The following is a 19878-nucleotide window of genomic DNA, read 5'->3' as shown; positions in this document are numbered from 1 at the left end:
TGCTTCACGGGACCACCTGGGACATCCCACATTACACACCCACACTGGCCCATGACAGCTCCAAGCAGCTGTGGTTTGGCAGTGATTTCAGACACGTTAATAAAAACAGGGCTGCTGGAGCAGTGCTCCACTGCTGGGGGGCTTTCCACGGCAGGTTTGGTGGAAAATATCTAAAAGCCGTACTACAGCTGGCACTTCCCCGCTTTTTTTTTCTTGTTCTTTCACAAGAAAGAGTAGCAACAATAATAGTGAGAGCAACAACATACAGAAACAGATGGGAAAAATCCTCCAGGTTTTATTTATTTGTTTTCAGCAAGCAGACATGCAGATGAACTTGCTCGATTCCCGCGTCTCAACCAAGCACGGGAAGGAAACGCACCGCCCCTGCCCAGAATCGACCCGTCCGTCCCTCCACGGCCGAGGCAGGAGGGCACAGCTCCTTTTGGGACTTGGCTTCTCCTCGTGTTGGCCAAAACCAACACATCTCAGCCACAGCTTCCCTCTAGCACTGCTGATGATTTGTGCTCCCATCCGTGTCCCCACCGAGCATCTGTGTCCCACACCGACAGGCGCCATGCAAATATTATTTCTCCCCTTGCTGTAAGTACAGCCATGCACATCATTAAGTGCTCGTTAGTCCTTGCCATGGCCCTTCAAATAAACAGGGTGCTGCAAGGATTTCAGCACCGGGGTGATGCACAGCCCAATCCCCTCCCTCCTCATCAGCTCCTCGATCCAAAAGCCCCCAACAGGCTCTGAATCTTGGAAAGAAAACCGGGAGGAACAGCACGACACGGCACACAGCAGCTCCCTAGGCAGGAGACTAGAAATAAAGAGAAATATATAAATTGAAAAGAAGCCAAAGCCAACAGCGGAGGAGCTGCCTCCCTACCAAGAAGCTCTTGCCTCGTCTCACAGCCATGCCCCTACCCTAAACCACAGGGAACGGGGAAGGCTCCGCTCTCGTGCTAGCAGCCCACAGCATGGGGCAAACTGATACAGGAGGGCAAGGGGACAATTAACTTGGTTTTCACACCTTGTTTTCCATCAGTTATCTTTCCATCTGAATTCACACACCACCAGTCAGGCTTTTCCTCCACATTTAGTTTTTTTCCAGGGATCTTGACCCTTTTCCAGCAGACAAGTCTACCCACAGGGGTTCGCAATGCCCTCCTCTGGGGGAAGGAGGAGGAGGAGGGACAAGAAGAGCAACCCAAAGCCTGTCTCTGAGCCTCTGGGAAAGCCTGGCCCCACCAAAACCCCAGGCTGATCACCAAACCACAGCAGGACTGAGGTAGGAAGGGACCTCTGGGCCCCTCTGGTCGTACCCCTGCTCAAACAGGGCCGCCTGGAGCAGGGTGCCCAGGACCACCGCCAGAAGCTTTTGATGGCCTCCAAGGAGGCTTTACAACCTCTTTGGGCAGCCTGCTCCACTGCTCCATCACCTGCAGGGAAGAACTGCTCCATCATGTCCTAGGGAACCTCCTCTGCTTGGGTCTGTGCCCAGTGCCTCTCGTCCCGTCCCTGGGCACCACCGCAAGGAGCCTGGCTCCGTCCTCCCAGCACGAGACATGCTCAGGGGGCTCCAGGCACTGCCCAGGGTTGAGCTCACCACGTGGGCATGGAGAGGTGCCCACCGGCCTGGAAAGGTGCCCACCGGCCAGGATTTGAGCCTCCAGTCAGGGCTGAAGCCCTCGTTGTGGAGAAGCCGAGCTTTGTTGCGGAGAGCCAAGCTCTCTTCGAGTGAAGAATCTTCAGCTGTATACAGTAGATTTTCTTTAATGGACACATTACTTTAAACTAAGCCTCCACCATCTGTTCCAGTCCCTAATTATCAATACAAAAACAAACGTCTACTCACAATTACACTCGTAACGAGTAAAGATGCCAGCAATTAGCATGCAGGAACATCCTCGCTGCGCGGCAGCGGGTCCATCTGCGGCAGCACCAGCGCGGTCCCAGGTCCTGGACACCCTCAGCGGAGCCGTGCGCGGTGGCACCAGCACCCAGGGGGTGCCGTGGTGGGGCTGGGGGGAGCTGACAGGTGGCTGGCATTGTTTGAGCAGCTGGGAGGGTGAGAAATTTGGGGGTGGGAGTAGGGAGCAGCTGGATGCGCCACGGAGCACTTCCCTCCCCGCTGCACGCTTCAGCGGGTGCTTGGGGACGCGGTCCCGCTCCCAGAGCGAACGAGCGGCAGCAGAAAGAGGGAACAACGGGAAAATAAAGCCAAGAAGCTTCACCGCAAAGACCGGCACGAACCAACGCTGACAGAGACGATGCTGTGGCTGTGAGCTCAGCCAGGCTGCCTCACAGCTTCCATCACCACACCCAACCTGGATTAAGCCTCTTAACGTTGGTGGGAAAGAAGCCCCGCAGGTGGCAGGGGAAGTGCTTGAATTGAATTCTTGCCATTCCCCATGTACAAAGAGAGCTGGGGCTCCAGCCCACACCAGAAGGTCACCCGGATAATTTCGGGTCGCTCCCCACACCCATGGCAACCCCTGCTTAGGGCCATGATGCTCCAAGGGCATAAACCCCACGCTGCCACCCAGCTTCCCTCTGCAAGGTTTCCACGTGCCCCGGGCTTCCAGCAAGGCAGAAAAAGCAAAGCAGGAGCGAGCCAGACGTGCGAACTGCTGGGCTCACGTCTCACCCACAACATCTCAGATTCAGGAGGACTTCCTCTTTATAATGATGGTGCCAGGGAGGTGGGCAGGGAACAGCGGGATCGCCCTCTCCCAGCGGAGAAGCACCGCTCCTCTTCACCATTCCCTACGAACCCCAGCTTCCGAAAGAGCCGCTTGCAGTATCTATACACTTTCAATCAAAAATATTACAGCAACAACTAATTATGTCCCATCATTCCCATGGCTCTCTGCCTTTAATGGTACATTTTGCTGCTACAGAATTACAGCGAAACTGCTCTGGAAGTGCATAACGAGCTATCCCCATCAATCTCCCGCAGATTCATTATGAAGGATTATCCCCAGAATAACAAACCAAGTTCAGATCGCAGAGGACGCGCTAAACAACAAAAACAAGTCAGGAGCTTTCTCTGCCCATCGTTTTGAACAGGAATGGCAGCACCTCGGGGTCTTTGTGAGGAACCTGTCGGAGAGGAGCAGCTCCATGAAGACATCTCGGCTATGCCAACGCTACCAGCCCACGTGGGCTGACTTGGAGTGGCTAAAAACCAAAACTTGTGTTGGAAAATGGATTTGCACATACATCAGCTGGGCGCAAAGGTGCTGCGTCACTTCGTGATGGGCTGCACCAAGCTCTGCCCCAGCCCTCCCCAGGATCTCCACCAAGGGAGTCGATGCAGCAAGGTGTTACTGCAGCCGCACACGGGAGCGCCCACTGACTTGGTGCCACCATGAATGCCCTCAGCATCACCTTCCCCAGTGGTAGGGGGCTTTTCTCCCCTCTTGATCCTTCTCATGCTCTTCAAACCTAGGGAAATGATGGTGGGGCAGGAGGAGGCATGGGTCTCAGGCAGGCAGCAGTGCTCCGCACCCACCTCTGCGTGGTTTTCGTGCTCCAAAGGGGCCTGACCCCATGCGAGCACGCGGTGCTGGGCCAGCTCAGCCACGGCCGTACGAGCCATTTATCATAATCCCACTGAGGAGAGATACAGTAAATCAAAGAGACAACCTGCCTGCAAATAAATTGCAGGGGGGAGGGAGAGGGAGAGAGAAACAGAGAGAAAAAGGGGAGAGAACTGCAGAGGGAGAGATAAGAGAGAGGGAAGGAAACAGCAGAAAATTACAAAAAAGCACACATCATGGGGAAAAAAGACAAAGGGGACCAAAGCAAATACAAAGATAAGAGAAATAAGATAGTGCTTTCAATACCTTGTTTTCCAAATTACAAGCCTATTTGATAAAATTTGGGAACAAGTTTTAATCCGCTGAGCTCATATGAGGCAGCAGCCCCAGAGGGTCTCAGGACAGCGTGTTACGGGCAGCCTGGTGCTCCCCAGCACAAGGGGCTCAGTTGCCCCCACGGTGACAAAAGTGACAAAGCAGCTTCCCAGGGCCGTGCTGCTCACAGGCCACGGACACACAAAGTGCACACGCTAAGGCCATGCCATGGGACCACGTGGAAGTGTTTACAGATCAGCACAGATGCATTTAGCAACCCAAAAAGCATCCTGGGCTGAGACAGGGCTTTAGGGAACGCCGCAGGCCACCAGGGCAGAGCCGGGAGTCCCGGGAGCTCGGCTCTGCCTCCGCTCCAGCGCCGGAGGAGTGATTCAGGGCTGCGAAATGACAAGGCTATCTTTCGGGAGAACATCTTCCAGAACAATGTCACAATGCATTTAAATCCTCATCTTTGCTTTCTCGAGGCTGGGTTGCCAACAAGCATCACTGAACTCCGCAGTCTGCCCCCAAAATCACCATATGTCACGCTTGGCAGCCTCCCCTTCCAGCCTCCGGAAGGCAGGGAAGAGGAACTGGGCCGCCCAGGGACGGGCAGGGGCTTCCAGTAAACCCAAAAGCTGTGGGACCACTCGACACCAGTGGCACCCTCCCATCTGAGGACCAGCTAAACACCATGGGAGTCCAGCTAAACGGGTCTGGCTTGCACGAAGGACTTTTCTTCATGGAGAAATGAAATCCTTCGGGGGAGCTTTGCAGAAGACATCCCACAGGAACGCAGCAGGGAGGTGAGTGGTGCTCGGTGCCTTGCTGCTCCAGCTTCCAGCACAGCTTTGGGACACGCGTGGCCCTGTCCCAGCAGGGGTGTCCGTGCCACCAGCTGCAGTGCTCGAGCCTGAGCTGAGCCCAATCCCTTCTCCACCCGCACCACTGCCACCCAGGGGCACGCTCCCAAGCGGACACGGCTGAAGGGCAGCAGCCCAAGGACACGCATGAACCGGCCTCCCTGCCTGCCTGAAAGCCTTTGCTGGCCCCTCGGGTGGAAGATATCAAGCTGCTGCTTGTCTCTGGTTTTAGACAAACCAGTAAGAGAGGTTGCTGCGGTCTGGTCAACAGCAGCAGGCAGCTGTGGGCAAAGCAGGGCTACTATCAGGGATGCACCACCCCGAACACACAGCCTACAGCTCCTCCAGCTCCTCCCTGGGCAGGGCTGGTCGAGTGCTTTCCAAGCACAGGAATCACAGAGGTTTGATCCTGAACTCCGCAAGTTTGTGTTTTCTGCTCCCCAAAAAGCGAGGCACCAGCTTCAGCTGCCCATGCGTGCTCCAGCCAGCTCGAAGGGAAGCAAGCCTTTGTCCGTCCTGTGAGAAAGCAAGAAGGAACACCAACAGAGGGGAAAAAACAGGAGCATGGTTTGAGATTTCACATGCAAGGGTGGTGGAAGCTTAATGGGCCCAGTGGACACGGTGTCCTACTCCACTGGGATCCCCTGGAAATGGCAGCCTACAAATGCAGTCAGTCAGCTGAGAAGACCGAGCAGCCATAAACGTCAACAGCACCCGCAATTACACTTGTTAGGGTAATTTAAAAGGACATGCAGTCTTCACGCCTCGATGGGCGCCCATGGGATCGCAGAGGGATTCCCCCAGCAGCTGGGGCCTGCTCACGTGCGGAACGGCATCGGTTCTGCCTACAACACCCTCAAAGGCCATGAGCACAAAGGCACCGGTACAATAAACTCTGCTGAACCCATGCGCCAAACCTGTCCCCCCTTCCCTGCCACTTTCCTTCCCCAGAGGACTTGTTTTGCCTTACTCCAGCACAGCACTGCCTATGAGGGAAGCTCTCGGGATCAAAACATTTACCCTGCTTTTCCCTAGGCGCCACTGCTGCCGTAGAGATTTGGGATGAGTCACTGCCTTGGCCTCTGTTCCCCAGAAAAGCTACAGGCTTGCTACAGACACACGCAGCTCCGAGCCCTAAGCCTGAAATGCCAGCCGTGCTGTCAAGGAGCCCTCACTACAAGAGGTGCACCTGGCATCGTCCTGCTCCTATTTACTAGGTCTTAGCTTAAAATGTCAGAGGGATTCTGCGTGAGCTATGAACACAACGGGCCGCTCAAACGGCAAACAAGCGCGGGTCACTGGCTCCGGGGTCACTGAGCAGCTTCCCTTCGCCCGGCCCCACCTCCTCCCGAACCAAGGATGCAGCCAGGGCCTTGGCGTTTCCTCCAGACATCATAATTTGGGGGAAAAGGCATCCACCAGAGCCCTACCCCATACATCCTGCACAGGGAAGGAGCCAGCGGTGCCCTGCGCTGGTTAACACAGCGCCCAACACGCGGCCCTTGGGAGAGCCAGCCACCTGCTTTCACAGCTTCCGAGCAGCAGCAACAGCAGCATTCGGATCCGACACCATCCCCATGCCAAATTACAACCAGCTTGAGGTCGGAGGATGGGGAAAATCTCGCACCGGGTGCTTGTTCTGCTTCCCCTGGCCGCTGGAGCCCCAGGGTGCACACGGAGCCCATCCAAAATCCATTTTTCTGCAGGTTTATTTTATTATTTTTTTTCCACCAGATCTCTTCAAAACCATGCCTGGCTGTGCCCCACCTCCTCTCCTGAACCATTTTACTCTCAATTTGAGCGGTCTCCAGGTAGGCGCGTACGCGACAGCTGGTCCGTGGAGTAAATAACGAAGTTAGCTCGCCAAGATTGCCAGGCGCCCGCCACTGCTGCCCCGTGCCGTGCTGGGGAGCCACACACACCAGGGCTGCCTGCGGCCAAACCTTCCCGGGGCAGGAATCTCACCTCAGAGGGGTCCCGGCTGCAGTTCCCGACCCCACAAAACCCAGCTGGGGCACACTTGTGGGCGGAGGGAGAAACGCTCACCCGGTGTCTCTGCAGGTCGGGGGCTCTGTAGCGGAAAAACAAGCTGTGGGACAGCGCTGGCTCCTTGATTAACGAGGTGTGCGGCCAGCGTTTGCTGGTCCTGCTGTAAATGCAGAGAGTGGGATGGAAGAGGAGCACAGGGGCAGAGACAGGGGGAGCACAAATAAGGAAAACAAAAAGCCGTCGGCGCAGGGTGTTATATAAACCCACATATATTCCAGCAGGAGGGAGAAAAACTTTGGCTGTAAGGCTGCTGGTGCTGAGCATTACGCAGCACGGACTGCCGGCCCAGGGGAGGAGAAGAGGAGGAGGAGGAGGAGGAGGAAGCTGAAGGAGGCACTGCTTGGCTCCCGGCCGGCCGCGCACACTCCTGCCTCCAGCCCAGCCGCCTGCACGAGCGCAAGCTGGGAAAAGGCTGGAGCGGAGCAGGCGGGAGGAGAGCCATCTGCACGCCGGGAGCCGTGCCAAGGAGTGCTGGGGGATGGATTTTCCACACACCACCCCCCTTTTCCCGTGCGAGGTCAGCCTCCTCTCCTCCCTCACGGCCACCGGCCCCAGCGGCCGACACCTCGCCAAAACGCTTCGTCAGGGAACGGCGCAGCCACGAAGCGGAGCTTCCCCACGCAGCATTCCCACATCGCACTTCTGGGCTGGGTGTAGAAGCCACCACCAAAGGGGTGTCCCCAAATTCTCCCAACCCGAGGTCATCGTCCCCCCAGCGCGATGGGGACAGTCCCAACGGGAAGGTCACGGGCACCAGCATCCACAGGGCTTTCCCGTCCAGGAGGAGCAGGAAGCGGCTCCTGCTGCGGTCACGGGGCCGCTGCCTCCGCTTGGGCTTGAATCCCGCTGGATCCTGGTGACACGGCGGCTGAATGCAGGCGGACAGACCTCCCTTTTCACAAAGACCCCATGAGAAGCTCGCTGCCCAAGCCCTGCAGCCCTCCTGCAACCTGGAAATCCACCAGGCGCAAGAGCAGCACGGCTCCGCTCCAGGCAACGCTAACGCCACTCCCTTTTAACGCGGTGCCAGCTGGTGATAAACTTCCCCGTAAGGCTCATCTCCATACCACCTCTTCTCCTGATGACACTGACCCATCCTCCCTGATTGTGGTTTCCTCGCTGAAATAAATCACCCTAAGTGCACACTGTGCTCCGGGCCTCGTTACTGTTCATCACCGCCCGCACGACGGAGCTGTCACATCCTGGTGGCTTCTGTCACCTGGGCAACCCGGGCGGGATGCGGGACGGGGAGACGTGCTGTGGAAGCCCCTGGGAGGACCAGCGTGACCAGGAGCCACTGCCACACACAGGCAAGCGGGTGGAGGGATCATAACACGTGAGCACCCAAAAGATGTGAGCCCCAACGCAGTCATTTCGCACCCCGGCATGCAGCACAGGTGAGGGCAAAAGCGCCCTGATGGCTAGGAGAGCTGTCGCTGGGCTGAAACCTCCTCCAGGAGGGCAGCAGAACCCCTCCGAGCCCCTACTTAGGGCTCAGGAACACCGAAGGAAGGACAGAGGCAGGGCTGGGTGCTCCCCAAACCTTTCCCAGCCACGTGTCCCGCCTCCGGTTCCTCCTCGCACGCAGGCGTTCAAACCCCGCTAAGTCACCCCAGATCAATCCAAAGCAGCGTTGCGACCGTGCTTCAAGCAGTAAATGAAAAGCTCCGTGCCAAACCCCCGCCAAGACTGCTCGAGCGATAACAACGCAGAGGCATTGTTTGCCTGTCACATTGCTTTCAAAAGCCAAACACTCCAAAAGAGAGAGGGAGCAATTAAAGCTGCCGCTAATCTCGTAGCGCCCGCATCCAAAACCTGCCCGCTGTTCTGGCCGAGCAGGCGGCGGTGGGACCAGCGCCTCGCAGCTGGGACGTGACGGGCAGGAGATGCTCAGCAGGGAACGGCAGGACCAAAGCACCGGGACCACATCCCCGCGCCTCGTCGTGGCTGGGAAGAGCGGCTCGACATCTGAGGCCGCGCAGAGGTGGAGGTTTCCAGGAGAAGAGCTCAGCAGCTACTCACACCCACGAGCATGGTCAAGTAGAGGAGGTGCTGCCATCGCCTTCCATGCGATGGACATCCCAGCTCTTCCCTCAGGTGTCCCAGCTCTTCCCACAAACGCCCCTTCCACGCTGGTGTTGGTGGAACCAGTGTTTCCGATCCAATGCCTCGGCCCTGGTGGTGGCCACGATGCTGATGGGTTTTGTTGGCATCAGGCAAGCTTCTGCCCCCCTACCCTGCGTGCTGGGGAGCTCCGCACTCCCTCTGGCAGACGGAGGACAGGCGATGACAGACACACGGACATGGCTGATGGACACATGGACGTGGCGCGTTCGCACGCGCAGGCACCGGCCGGGGGGGACCGCGTTTCAGAAATAACACAGGCACGCACACAAAAGAGCGCAAGCCATTAATCTGGGCGAACCAAAGGAAATGAAATCATTATGTCTGCAGCTACAGCATCCAGAAGAACAAATTTCCTGCCTGGATAATAAATGGATTCTTTTGTTTCATGTTGGCCCCGGCCACGTGACTGTCTTGGCCTATTCCTCATCCAAAACATCTTGCTGTATAAATACCCAGACGGGCTTGGGTTTCAGCTGCTAAAAATATGTTTTAATTATAATAATATATAATAATAATAATAACACAAAAAGCTACACGGTCCCCAGCCCCTTTCCTCTTAAACAACCTCTGAAGGCTTTCCAGAGCACAAGCAAGGAAACAAAAAGACCAAAGTTACCAATCACAGCTGCAACTGCTAAAAAAAAAAACAGACACGAGGCAGACGAATGACAGCCCCAGGTTGATGCCTGCGATAAATAACCCCTGCCAGAAAGAGAACTGAGGTGTGCACACGGCATTTGAAGCCCCTGTGAGCATCTCATGGTGCAGGACCAAACCCCGCAGGTGATGTGGATTTTGCCTGAGCCACAGGCAGCGCCTTGCAGGTGGCTTTCTGGCACCGGGAGGGCAGGGTATTTTACATTTTTAATCCAAAAGGGAAGGTGAATTCTGATCCTTACAGCTGGCTGCAGGAAGGGCTCTGGGCATCTCCAGGGATGCAGGCTGCTAGGAGAGCTGCGTGCATGGCTGGTTTCAGCCATCCCTTTAACCCGCAGCTCCACCAGACCATTCAATTAAAACCACTTGTGCACTGAACTCTGTATTTCAGTTTTGCTTTATGAAAGCAGAGCAAACGTTGGAACAAGATTCAAAACAAACGAGCATTTGGAATCTGAGCTTGAGAGCACCTTGTTGCAAAAAGCCTGAATTGGTGAGGTGTTACAGAGAGCCAGCAGCAGGCTCCATGCTCCCCATGGGCACAAGCCCCAACCAAGCCCCACTCCCAACATAAATTGGCCAGAAGAGCCAACCCCTACAGTCCCAAGAAGGTCCCTGAGCACACACAGCTGCCTTCCCCCTTTGATTCTGGATGCTCACCAGGAACTGAGCACACCAACACCCCGTGGGATGAAACCCCTGCGTGGAAAGGCAGACTGTAAGCCTGCTTTGTGCATCATGCTAGCAGAAGCCTTACTTCTTTTCCCTTTGTGGGTCATCTTTAATTTCAATTATATTTGGGATGCTGTGGGAAGTGTCCAAGCACTGCTGCTGCCTCGTTTCAATTGCTCATCATTGCTGTTTCTTCAAGGAGGGGAAAAAGAGTCATTGGAAACTAAATATTTACACACCCACGTACACTAATCCCAGCAGATCCAAGGGTGGGAAGCTTATTTAAAAAAACATCCCTAATTACTTTCCCATTTTAAAGGGAATAATCTGGCAATTAGCTAGAAACCTTTACATCAGTAATCACATATTTCCTAACAAGGAATAACCTGAGCCAGACCTCCACCCCTACAGAGGCATCCAGGCACTCACTGCCCAGAGGGACGATGGCCACTGGGGACAGGGACACCAAACAGGCACCAAGGGGTCACATCCCAGGGAAGCCTCCTTGCTGAAGGACTGAAGTCTTTGGAATAGGTGAGAGTTTAAGGCTCTATCGGCCTATCATTTAGGAAGATAAAATTGCGTTCACTCTGCCGAAGCAAACCATTAAAAGTGGAGGATGTTATCTCAGGTAATAAAGAGCAAGACCTGAGGACCAGCCTGGGAATTCAAGTTTACAACTTGTATCAACTTCATATGCTGTAAAACTTCACCTGGTTTATAAGTTTCTCACCAACTTCATAAAAGATGTTTTATTATTATTGTTTTCTGACTCTCCTGCCTTAATAAAATGCCTCTCCTACTCTGTGTGGGTGTTGCATTATAAACATTTGCACTTTGATTCATTCAAGATTTAAGGAAGCTTTCAAGGTAACCTGTTAGGAATACTTAAAGTGTTTTTGAAAGGCATCACAGTTCCCCTGAACATTTCAATACTTTAAATAAATAAATAAAAACACGCTTTTGCAGTAAACTACCTCCAAAATCTACCAGGCTGGCGATTCAAGCTACAGGATATGGAAGCAAGCAAGCCAGCCCGGTGGAGCACATCCCTGTCACGTTTGGTGTGGGGTCATCGGAGCTGCTGGCACAGGTAGATTGACACCACAGCCAGACTGGAGATGGGGCAGGAAGCCCTCCAGGAAGGAATATCTCCCTACCACAACCAGAATCCTGTACAAAAAAGGGATATGGCTTAAAAATGAAAAAAAAAAAACCACCACAAAAAGCACCCTTGCTCCTTCCACGCTTCACAGCAGCATCACTGCTTGTATCATCCATACACACTTCAGGAGGAATTGATGAAAATTTTGGTCGTGCCTTGTGAACAGCTCACCACTACCACCTGGAGCACGTCCATCCCCAGTTCTGGGGCTGCTGGTGCAGCACCGTGAGGCAGCCCCAAACACCGCAGTGCTCTGGAGATCCCCGCTCCATCACAGCGGCCCCGTGCCCGAGAGCAGCCGGGCTGGCTCAGGAGCAGCAGCTGCTCCCTGCCAGGAGGCATCAAAGCCCCGCAGCACGGCTGCTGCTTAATGCAGGATCAAGGACGCGGCCCAGGGAGTCGCAAGATGCTCCTCAGCGGCAGCTGGACCAGAAGCAAGCAGATGAGTGTAAAAGCACGGGTTTCCTGTCCCCGTTCACACCCACAGGGGCTGGCCAGCCCCATGCACCAGGTCCAGCCCCGATACGTCACCCCTCCATGCCGGGCAGGGCTCACAAAGGCAAAGCAGGAGGGTGCCCAGAGCTGTGTCCTCCTCAAAGCAGCCCTTTTCCTCCGGCCTCCGCTGAAGGCTATTGAAGTTAATGAGCGCTTTTTTGTAGCCTCCAGCAGGCTGGAGAGACAGCCTTTCAGCTCAGCAGCCTCCTGCCTCGGTAATAACCCAGGTGTGGTGCACGGAGGGATAATAAAAGCCAGTTTTTAGACAGAGATAGAATCTGACTAGCTTGTGATCTTGCAGATCCCACCAGCCAGCACCCAACAAAGCTAGAGGAGGACCAGACCTGCCGGAGAAGACAACTCACTCCTGGACACAGGAGGTTGTGCCAGCCACCATGCATCAAATTGGCTCTCCAAGAGTAACCTCGCTGCATGTCACAGCTTCTCTGCTGAAAGCCTGAAGGGCTCAGAAGACTTAAATGCAAGCCACACAAACAACTTCATCTCAAGTGGAAAGTCTTGGACAGCAAAGGCTACACAACTCAGAACCACAGAAGCATCCAGGTCAGAAAAGACCTTCAAGATCACCAAGGCCAACCACCAGCCTGACCTGCCAGGTCCCATCACTAAACCACATCCACCTTCTCATAAACTCCTCTGGGGTGGGGACTGTCACCTCCCTGGGCAGCCTGTTCCAATGCCTGACTGCCCCCTCCGTGAAGAAATTCTTCCTCATATCTAATCTAAACCTCCCCAGCATCATCTCCAGAGAGCTTACTCACCTGCATGAAGCTTTTGGACAGCTTCACCAGGCCTGTGGGTTTTGCTCAGGGGACACTGTGGCTCTGTAGTCCAAGGCTACCTGCAGCCCATCATTCCCAGCACTGGATAAGGACACCAAGACCCTTGCCACTTCAAAAATAATTAATGCAGGGGCAGAGCAGCCACGTAGCCACAGCTCCTCCGAGCTGCTGCACACCATGAGAGAGCAAAACACACAGCACTGAGGGTACACGGCATGAGGCAGCTCGAGCACAGAGGTCTTCTAATGCTTGGAAACATTGCATGAAGCACTTCTGGCAATGCAGCCAGCTGTTCTGGTAATCTTGAAAAGCCAAGTTTTGTTCATTTCAAACACATTTGTTTCAAATTAAAAGCACAGCTGATGCCTCACAGAGCTCTCTGGAAATATCCCATTGCTCCTTTGTCCATACGCCCAGCACATCCTCCTCAGACTTACAGAACTGAAGCCATTGCTTCACATTTCCCTGATCTCCTCCAGCTCCAAGAGACACTCCCGAGGTTAGACAGCAATACGAGGTGGATTTAGGGAACCTCCTGGACTTAGGAGCCCAGGTCTTGTTGTGAGGCCAAGGGATTCAGAAGCCCACTTCCCCAATGGCTGTCTCTAGGACATCAGGGCTCGAGTCCCTCCACCGGCACATGGCTGTCCTCCAGCACCAGATACCAGAACAACCTCAAGTGTCCAACTCTTCCAAATTGCTCAGCCTCTCACCTGGCCCAAGATACGAATAGCAGTTCCAGTTAGAAAGAGAAAATTAAAAATAAAGAAATGCCAAGCAACCTCCGGTGGCCAAACCAGCAGGACCCTGCACCTCTTCCTTTCCCATCCCACCTCAAGTCCAGCATTCCCTTTTCAAGTTTTCTGCTGGGCTCTTTATTTGCCTGAGGAAGATGTAATTCACACCCTCGCAGCTCCTCTGTGGTGATTTAACTTTTTTTTTGAACAAAAGCAATTATCCCCATATCAACAGGACCCTCACGAGGATGTTAATGAGTCAGTTCAGCCCCTGTGGCTAGGCCTTGGCTGAAGCAAGAGGAGGCCTCCAGTACCCAAAGCCCTGCATCTGACTGCAAAATAAAAATAAAATTAAAAAAAAAACTGTAAAACTTCAGTCCTCGCCATTCCCCATCCCAATGCCTCTGCCTGAGGTGCAGGATTTGGCACCAACGGGAAGGGGGCTGACACAAAATGTGTTTCTGGCAGAGAGGCACAACTCACGCGTGGAGGCCTGAGTAAAGAAATAAACAGAAACAGAGCTGGGCACAGACACCAAAACCTCAAAGCAACCCAAGGATGAGTTGGTTGTGTTTGAGTAACCAAAACCTGGGTGCCTGGGACATCAGCAGTGTGGTTTTGAGAGGAGCAGGACTCCATAACTGGGAGAAAGCAGCAGTGCAATACTAAACAATTCAAGTTGTGACAAAGCCCCCACCTCAGATGCAAGGAAATGGCCTAAAAGCGAGGATTTCCGCAGCCTCTTGCCTATTCCCAGCAACCACTTTGCCTCGCTGCAACATAAATTATAGCTTAATCAGCTCTGAATACCAGCGATGCTGCCTGGATGCCTCCCTAGATATTAAACTCTTCTTTCACTGCGCTAACAAGCACATACCTGAGGCCTTCCTAGTCCCTAATTACTCGGCATAGTTATTTCCGAATCAAAATATATAAGTAAATAAATAAAAAAAACTTAATACTTTTTCCCCCTCTACTTGGCAAAGCCCTTGAAAATAATCTGCCTGCTTATTAACAAATACAAGCAATTTACAATTGTCATCGAAACCATTCTCTTGGAAGGACAGAGCTTGCCATCGCCTCCCACCCACCCCAAAGACATGCAGGGGTGCCGGAGGGAGCATCCCCCCAAGAAGCATCCCCGAATCCAGCCCTGCTCCCTCCTTTTGGGCTGAAGCTCAAAGCAGCAGTCCTGAACCAATATGATCACAGAACCATCTAGGTTGGAAAAGACCTTCAAGACCATCAAATCCAACCATCAAGCAGACCTTCCAAGTCTCGTTGCCCAAGCACGTCCCTGAGTGCCACATCTGCACGTTGCGTACCCCACCTCCAGGGATGGGGACTCCACCCCTTCCCCAAGAAGCCCATCCCAATGCTTGGCCACCCTCTCCACGAAGGAATTCTTCCCCATATCCAATCCAAACCTCCCCTGATCCTGCTGGAGTGGTGCTGGGGTGCGGGCCCCTTCCCTTTGAACTGCCATCTCCTCCGGCCCAGCAGCAACTCATTGCAGGCAGGCCGCAGCAACAGCAATTAGGTCACACCGGGCTGCAGGTTTAGCGGGCAAAACTATAATTATTTAGAAACATCGAGTTTAAATGCCAAAGAGTCTTAATGGAACTGAGCTAATTAACCAATTTCAACTGAATAACTGATGAGTTAAAAAGAAAAATAAGATCAATGATCATAGACAACAGCTTTTTTTTTTTTAACTGGTTGTTTTCTCACAACAACTCTCAGTTGCACAAAAGCAGACCAACAATCCCTGCTAACCAAATATTATTGTAATTAAATATTTAACAGGAAGGCTCTTCAATTATTCAGAGGAGGGACGACGCTCGCTATAAGCGGGCTGGGTTTCTCCCTCTGGACCTGGCCGGGGATGCTCACAGGGGACGGCTGCCACCCGTCCTGCGGAGCAGGGACCACGCTCTGACTGCCAGGCCAGCAGGTGCCAGGTTTTGCGAGGTTTTCTGGGGTCAGTGGTATTCCCTCAGCAAAGGGCTGGGGAGGAAAAGCAGACGCACACACACACACACCCCAACACACATGGTTATAATTCCCTAAGCTGCATTACTGTAGGAAATTACAGTTTAGTTTTTTCAGCAAAGGGTACAGGGATATTTAGATTCACTATAAGGAAACTGCAGAATCTTTCAGCCCATTTATCACAGCTCTCTGAGTCCCAACTTCCACTGAAATGAAACAATAATAAATATTGAGCAGAGCGAGTTAATCTCCGCTGAACGCACTTTAATAATTCAAAAGTTACGAGAAATAAATAGATAAAGCGCAGGGCTTTTGGCTTTTACAAATGCACATCCCATTTTTCTCACGATTTCTCATCGTGTGACTTGCTGGAAAAACACCCGGTGACAGAAAACACCCCAAAAAACACGCCATGGCTGGCGGCCACAGCTCCGCAGGCACCCCAGCTCCTACAGCACCAGGTCCCTGTATCAGCCCCACCGCACAGGCTCTGGGTTTCCAGCGCCGCAGCCCAGAACGTGCCACTCCACACCACTGCCAGCGAACATCCCAGCTTAACGTTTTCCTTGTGCAAGTATTCATGCATGTAAAGCTCGACGGCTTGAATATTTGCAGAAAGCAAGCAAGGTTAAATTGAAGTGTGCTTTCAAATCCTAATGAATATTTGGGGAAAACCATTTCCCCCGCCCCCCAACTATTTACTCAGCCTCGCCGTGCTGTTAAGTGACCACTCGGCCACTGCATGTGGTAAGGGAGGACGGAGAGCTGCAGCATCCTCCTGCGGGCACCCCACGGATCCGCGGCTCCTGCATTCAGCTGGGTACCAACTGCAGCACGGGCAGAAAGAGCGTGGCCAAAACGCATCCCAGACCCCACATCCTCAGCACCTGCCCTTCTACAGCTCCTCCGTGGCCTTTCTTTGCGTGAACTGCTCCAAAAGCATCTTCAGCAGCACAGAAATACCAGTGACGGCAGCCCAGCTCACAAGCTTTCCCCCTCCAGCGCTGCTTTTCTGATCTCTCCATCACTACCGGCGCTTGTTTTCACCTCTAAGAGGCCACCAGAGCACTGTAAGTTATTCAACTTTCAGCAGGCTGCGCTGCGTTCAGGGAAATTGAAATTCAAAGCCTTAATTAAGGCAGGAAAAAAAAAAAAAAAAAAAGACCTGCATCTTAAGGAAGAAAAGCAAGATGAAATTCAGCCGCAGGAGCAGCGCCAGCGAGATGGGTTTGCCGTGCGCCCGGCGCGTTTGGTGGGAAGTGACGGAGGGCCGCCGAAACTTCGTCCTCCCATCGCCTACATCCCCGAGTCTTGAAGCACGCGGGGAAACAGGAAGGCGACCGAGACGAGGAATAATGAGTCAGTGATACCAGCAATTAGTCAAAAAAAGCAGCACAGGCATCTGCAGGCGAGGGCCCGTTTCCCATGACTTAACAAAACGCTCTCCCTCCAGGCTGACGAGATCTGGGCTCACTCACCACGCCAGCACTCCGGTTGTACCCCTTAGGTTTCCTTTTTCCAGATTGTGCAAAAAATAAATAATAAAGGGATGGCTACGGGCTGGCACAGAAGACCAGGGCTTGCAACATCTCGAGGCTTAGCTCTGGCTCTGCTCTGGGCACGGCAGCAGGAACAGCCCCTGTGGAGGCAGCTCTCGCCCTGCTCACCGCGGCAGTGTGAGGTGGAAGCAGGGGAAGCCCGATGGACTCGAGCACCAGATGTGAGGGGAGGATGCCCATGGGGCTTGCAGGCTGCAGGAACCAGCTCCGGGACATCACCCAACCAAACCCTTGTCCCCGATCCTCTCCGGACAGGCAGTCAGGCAGCAGATAAGCGCACGGAGCAGCCAAAGCAGAGCTACGGCAGCTCTCCGAGCTCGCCCCGTGCACAAGGAAGCCGACAGGCATGCAAGCAGGTAGGCAGATGAACTAGGGCCAGCTCCGTCTCTCGGCTGACCTGCCAGCACCCCAAAAGCTCCTGCAGCCGCGGAGTTACGAGGCGTGCCGCCAGCCTGCCACGCTCCGGGCGATCGCAGCGGGTTCAGCTGCCGCCCAGCACACCACACCGACCTTCCCGGAGCGATGTCGGGGCGCGGAGGGGCAGAGAGCTGGCTCCTGGCACCGCTTCGCAACCGGGAGCACCCGAAACGTCAAGTGGCAGCAGCCGAAAGGCGAAGCCACGCGTGGCAAAGCGCTGCCACGCCGCGAGGATGCTCGGGCACAAGCCGGGCGCCGCCAGCCCGCAAGGGGCACGGAGAGCAAGCTGCTGGCAGCGCCGGGGACACGTCCCGAGGCTCGGGGGGCAGGCACCGAGCGCTGCCGGGCTGCTCCTCAACAGGTTTCGGGGGCGTAGCGGGGCGCGGCGCGGGGCTCATCCCCCCGGGACGGGCAGCAGCCGGGGGGCTGGCACCGGGGGCGCTTTCTCCGGGCTTTTCTTCCCCCCCGCACCGAGCACGGCGGCGGCGGCTGAGCGCGGAGCACCCCTGATTTTTGGGGACAGGAGGCACCGGAGCATCCCCGCCACCACCACCCTCCCCAGCCGGCAGCGGGACAGCGGCCGCCCCGCCACGCGTCCCCCCGCGGAGCCTCACCTTCCACGGCAGCCGCGGCGGCGGCCAGGCAGAGCAGCGCCACCAGACCCGCAGCCATCGCCCCCCCGGGCCGGCGTCCCCCGCCGCTCCGCCTCGGCCTTCCGCGGGCACCGCGCGGGGCTCCGCAGGCGTCGGGCGCCGCCGGCGGCGGGCGGGCATGGGCGGCGGGAGGCAGCCGGGCAGGGCAGAGCCGAGCCGGGCAGAGCCGAGCCGAGCCGAGCCGAGCCTGGCCGCGCCGGGCCGGGCCGGGCCGGGCCGCGCCGAGCCGAGCCGCGGGACCGCGCCGCCCGCCCGGCTCACATCGCAGCCGCGAGTGGGACGCGCGGCCACGCCGCCGCCGCACGCCCCCGCCGCCCGCCCGCCGGCCACGCCCCCGCCCCCGCCCCCGCCCGCCCGCCAATCGCCGCGCCCCGCCCGCCGCCCGCCGGCCACGCCCCCGCCGCCGCCGTGCGAAGGCCGAGGGCGCCCCCCGGCGGGCGGAGGCGGGGAGGGAAGGGGAGGGAAGAGGAGGGAGTGACGGCGGCGCTGCGTCACACCCCCCCCCGTGACGTCATGAGGGGGCGTGACGTCACGAGGTGGAGGTGAAGTCAGCGAGGTGTGACGTCAGCGAGGTTGTGGGGTGCTGGAGGAGGCCCCCAAGCCGCGCTGGGAGGGGTGGGAGAGGGAGCGGGGCATGGGGACACCTGGGGGGGCGTGGAGGGGAGAGGGGGCACCGGGGGACAGTGGGTGGCCATGGGGACAGCACAGGGACATCACGGGGTCATCATGATGGGGACATCACAGGGACATCACGGGTGGCCATGGGGACATCACGGGGATCTCATGGGGAGATACCAGAAAGCCACGGGGAAATCATGGGGAGACACCTGGAAGCCATGGGGAAGCCACGGGGAGCCATGGGGAAGTCATGGGGGAGCCGTGAGGTAGCCCTGGGGAGCCCTGGGGAAGCCCTGTGGAGCCAGGCCTTCTCCTTCCCGGCTGCCCAGCAGCTCCGTGGGGTGGGGCAGAGCGGCCCCAGCTCCCTTCCCCATAAGTGCCGTTGTTGCCCCGTTCTGGAGTTCACCTCTGGGCACCAACCCATGCAGCTGGAGCCCTGGGCAGCTGGGTGTATGGCTGGGCTCACCCCGAGGCCGGCTGATGGGTCTTCCACAGGCGAGAGCCGGTGGCATTCAAGGAAAGCCCCAAGAGCAGAATCCTGGCTGGTCCTGAGCCAAGCCTGGTGAGCTGAGAGCCCAAGGGCATTACAGCCAGGCACAGCCCAGGTAATTCACCGTCCCCTCCCTGCAGATAGCGGGTGCCACCGCCCTGCGGCACCGCTGCCCCGTCCCGCACCCTGATTGTGCACATCGGCGTTTCCTGGTGCGGCCGCACGCATCCTCAGTGCTTGTGGCAGCAGAAAACAAAACAAAAAAAAAAAAAAAAATGAACACCTTGCCCCATGCATTGGTACCACGCCTGGGCAGGGGAGCCAACCTTCCCCGCAAAGGTACTGCCACTGCGAGTAGGGTTCAGGGTGCAAAGATCAGCCCACTGTCAGTGCGTGCTGCTCCTGCTTCCTCCTCCGGCCGTACGCTGCCCCGGTCCGCACACAGCGAGCTCCCCTTCGCACCCCACCCGCATGGGGAACATCAGGAGCTTCTGCTCCACCTGGGCGAGGAGGTAACGGCGAGCGGGGTGGGCAGGGCAGGCTGACAAAAAAAAAAAAAATCCCCGTTTTGAAGAGCTTTTCCCCTTTGCCACCCCAGGTGTTGCCTGAATGCCAATTCCGCAGCTTCAGGGCAGGACAGCGGTCTTGGGTGGCTGTCAGCAACAAACTCTCTTAGGGCAGAAAAGTGCTCTGTGCCTGAGGCAGAGTACTTTTCCCC

At 55.9% G+C, this 19878-nt stretch overlaps 1 protein-coding gene across 1 annotated transcript in view; it reads right to left on the bottom strand.

The window, feature by feature from the left end:
- EPHB1 (EPH receptor B1) overlaps window positions 1-18100 on the bottom strand; it is a 43374-nt gene extending 25274 nt beyond the window's left edge. Inside the window, exon 1 of the mRNA XM_032193367.1 lies at window positions 18014-18100. Within this exon, the coding sequence (XP_032049258.1) occupies window positions 18014-18071 (58 nt within the window). The 5' untranslated portion in view covers window positions 18072-18100. The remainder of the gene's footprint in view (window positions 1-18013) is intronic.
- Window positions 18101-19878: the final 1778 nt, after the last annotated feature.

This window comes from Aythya fuligula, chromosome 9 (assembly GCF_009819795.1).
Source record: "Aythya fuligula isolate bAytFul2 chromosome 9, bAytFul2.pri, whole genome shotgun sequence".
Lineage (NCBI taxonomy): Eukaryota > Metazoa > Chordata > Aves > Anseriformes > Anatidae > Aythya > Aythya fuligula.
This window is presented reverse-complemented; position numbering and strand designations above follow the sequence as displayed.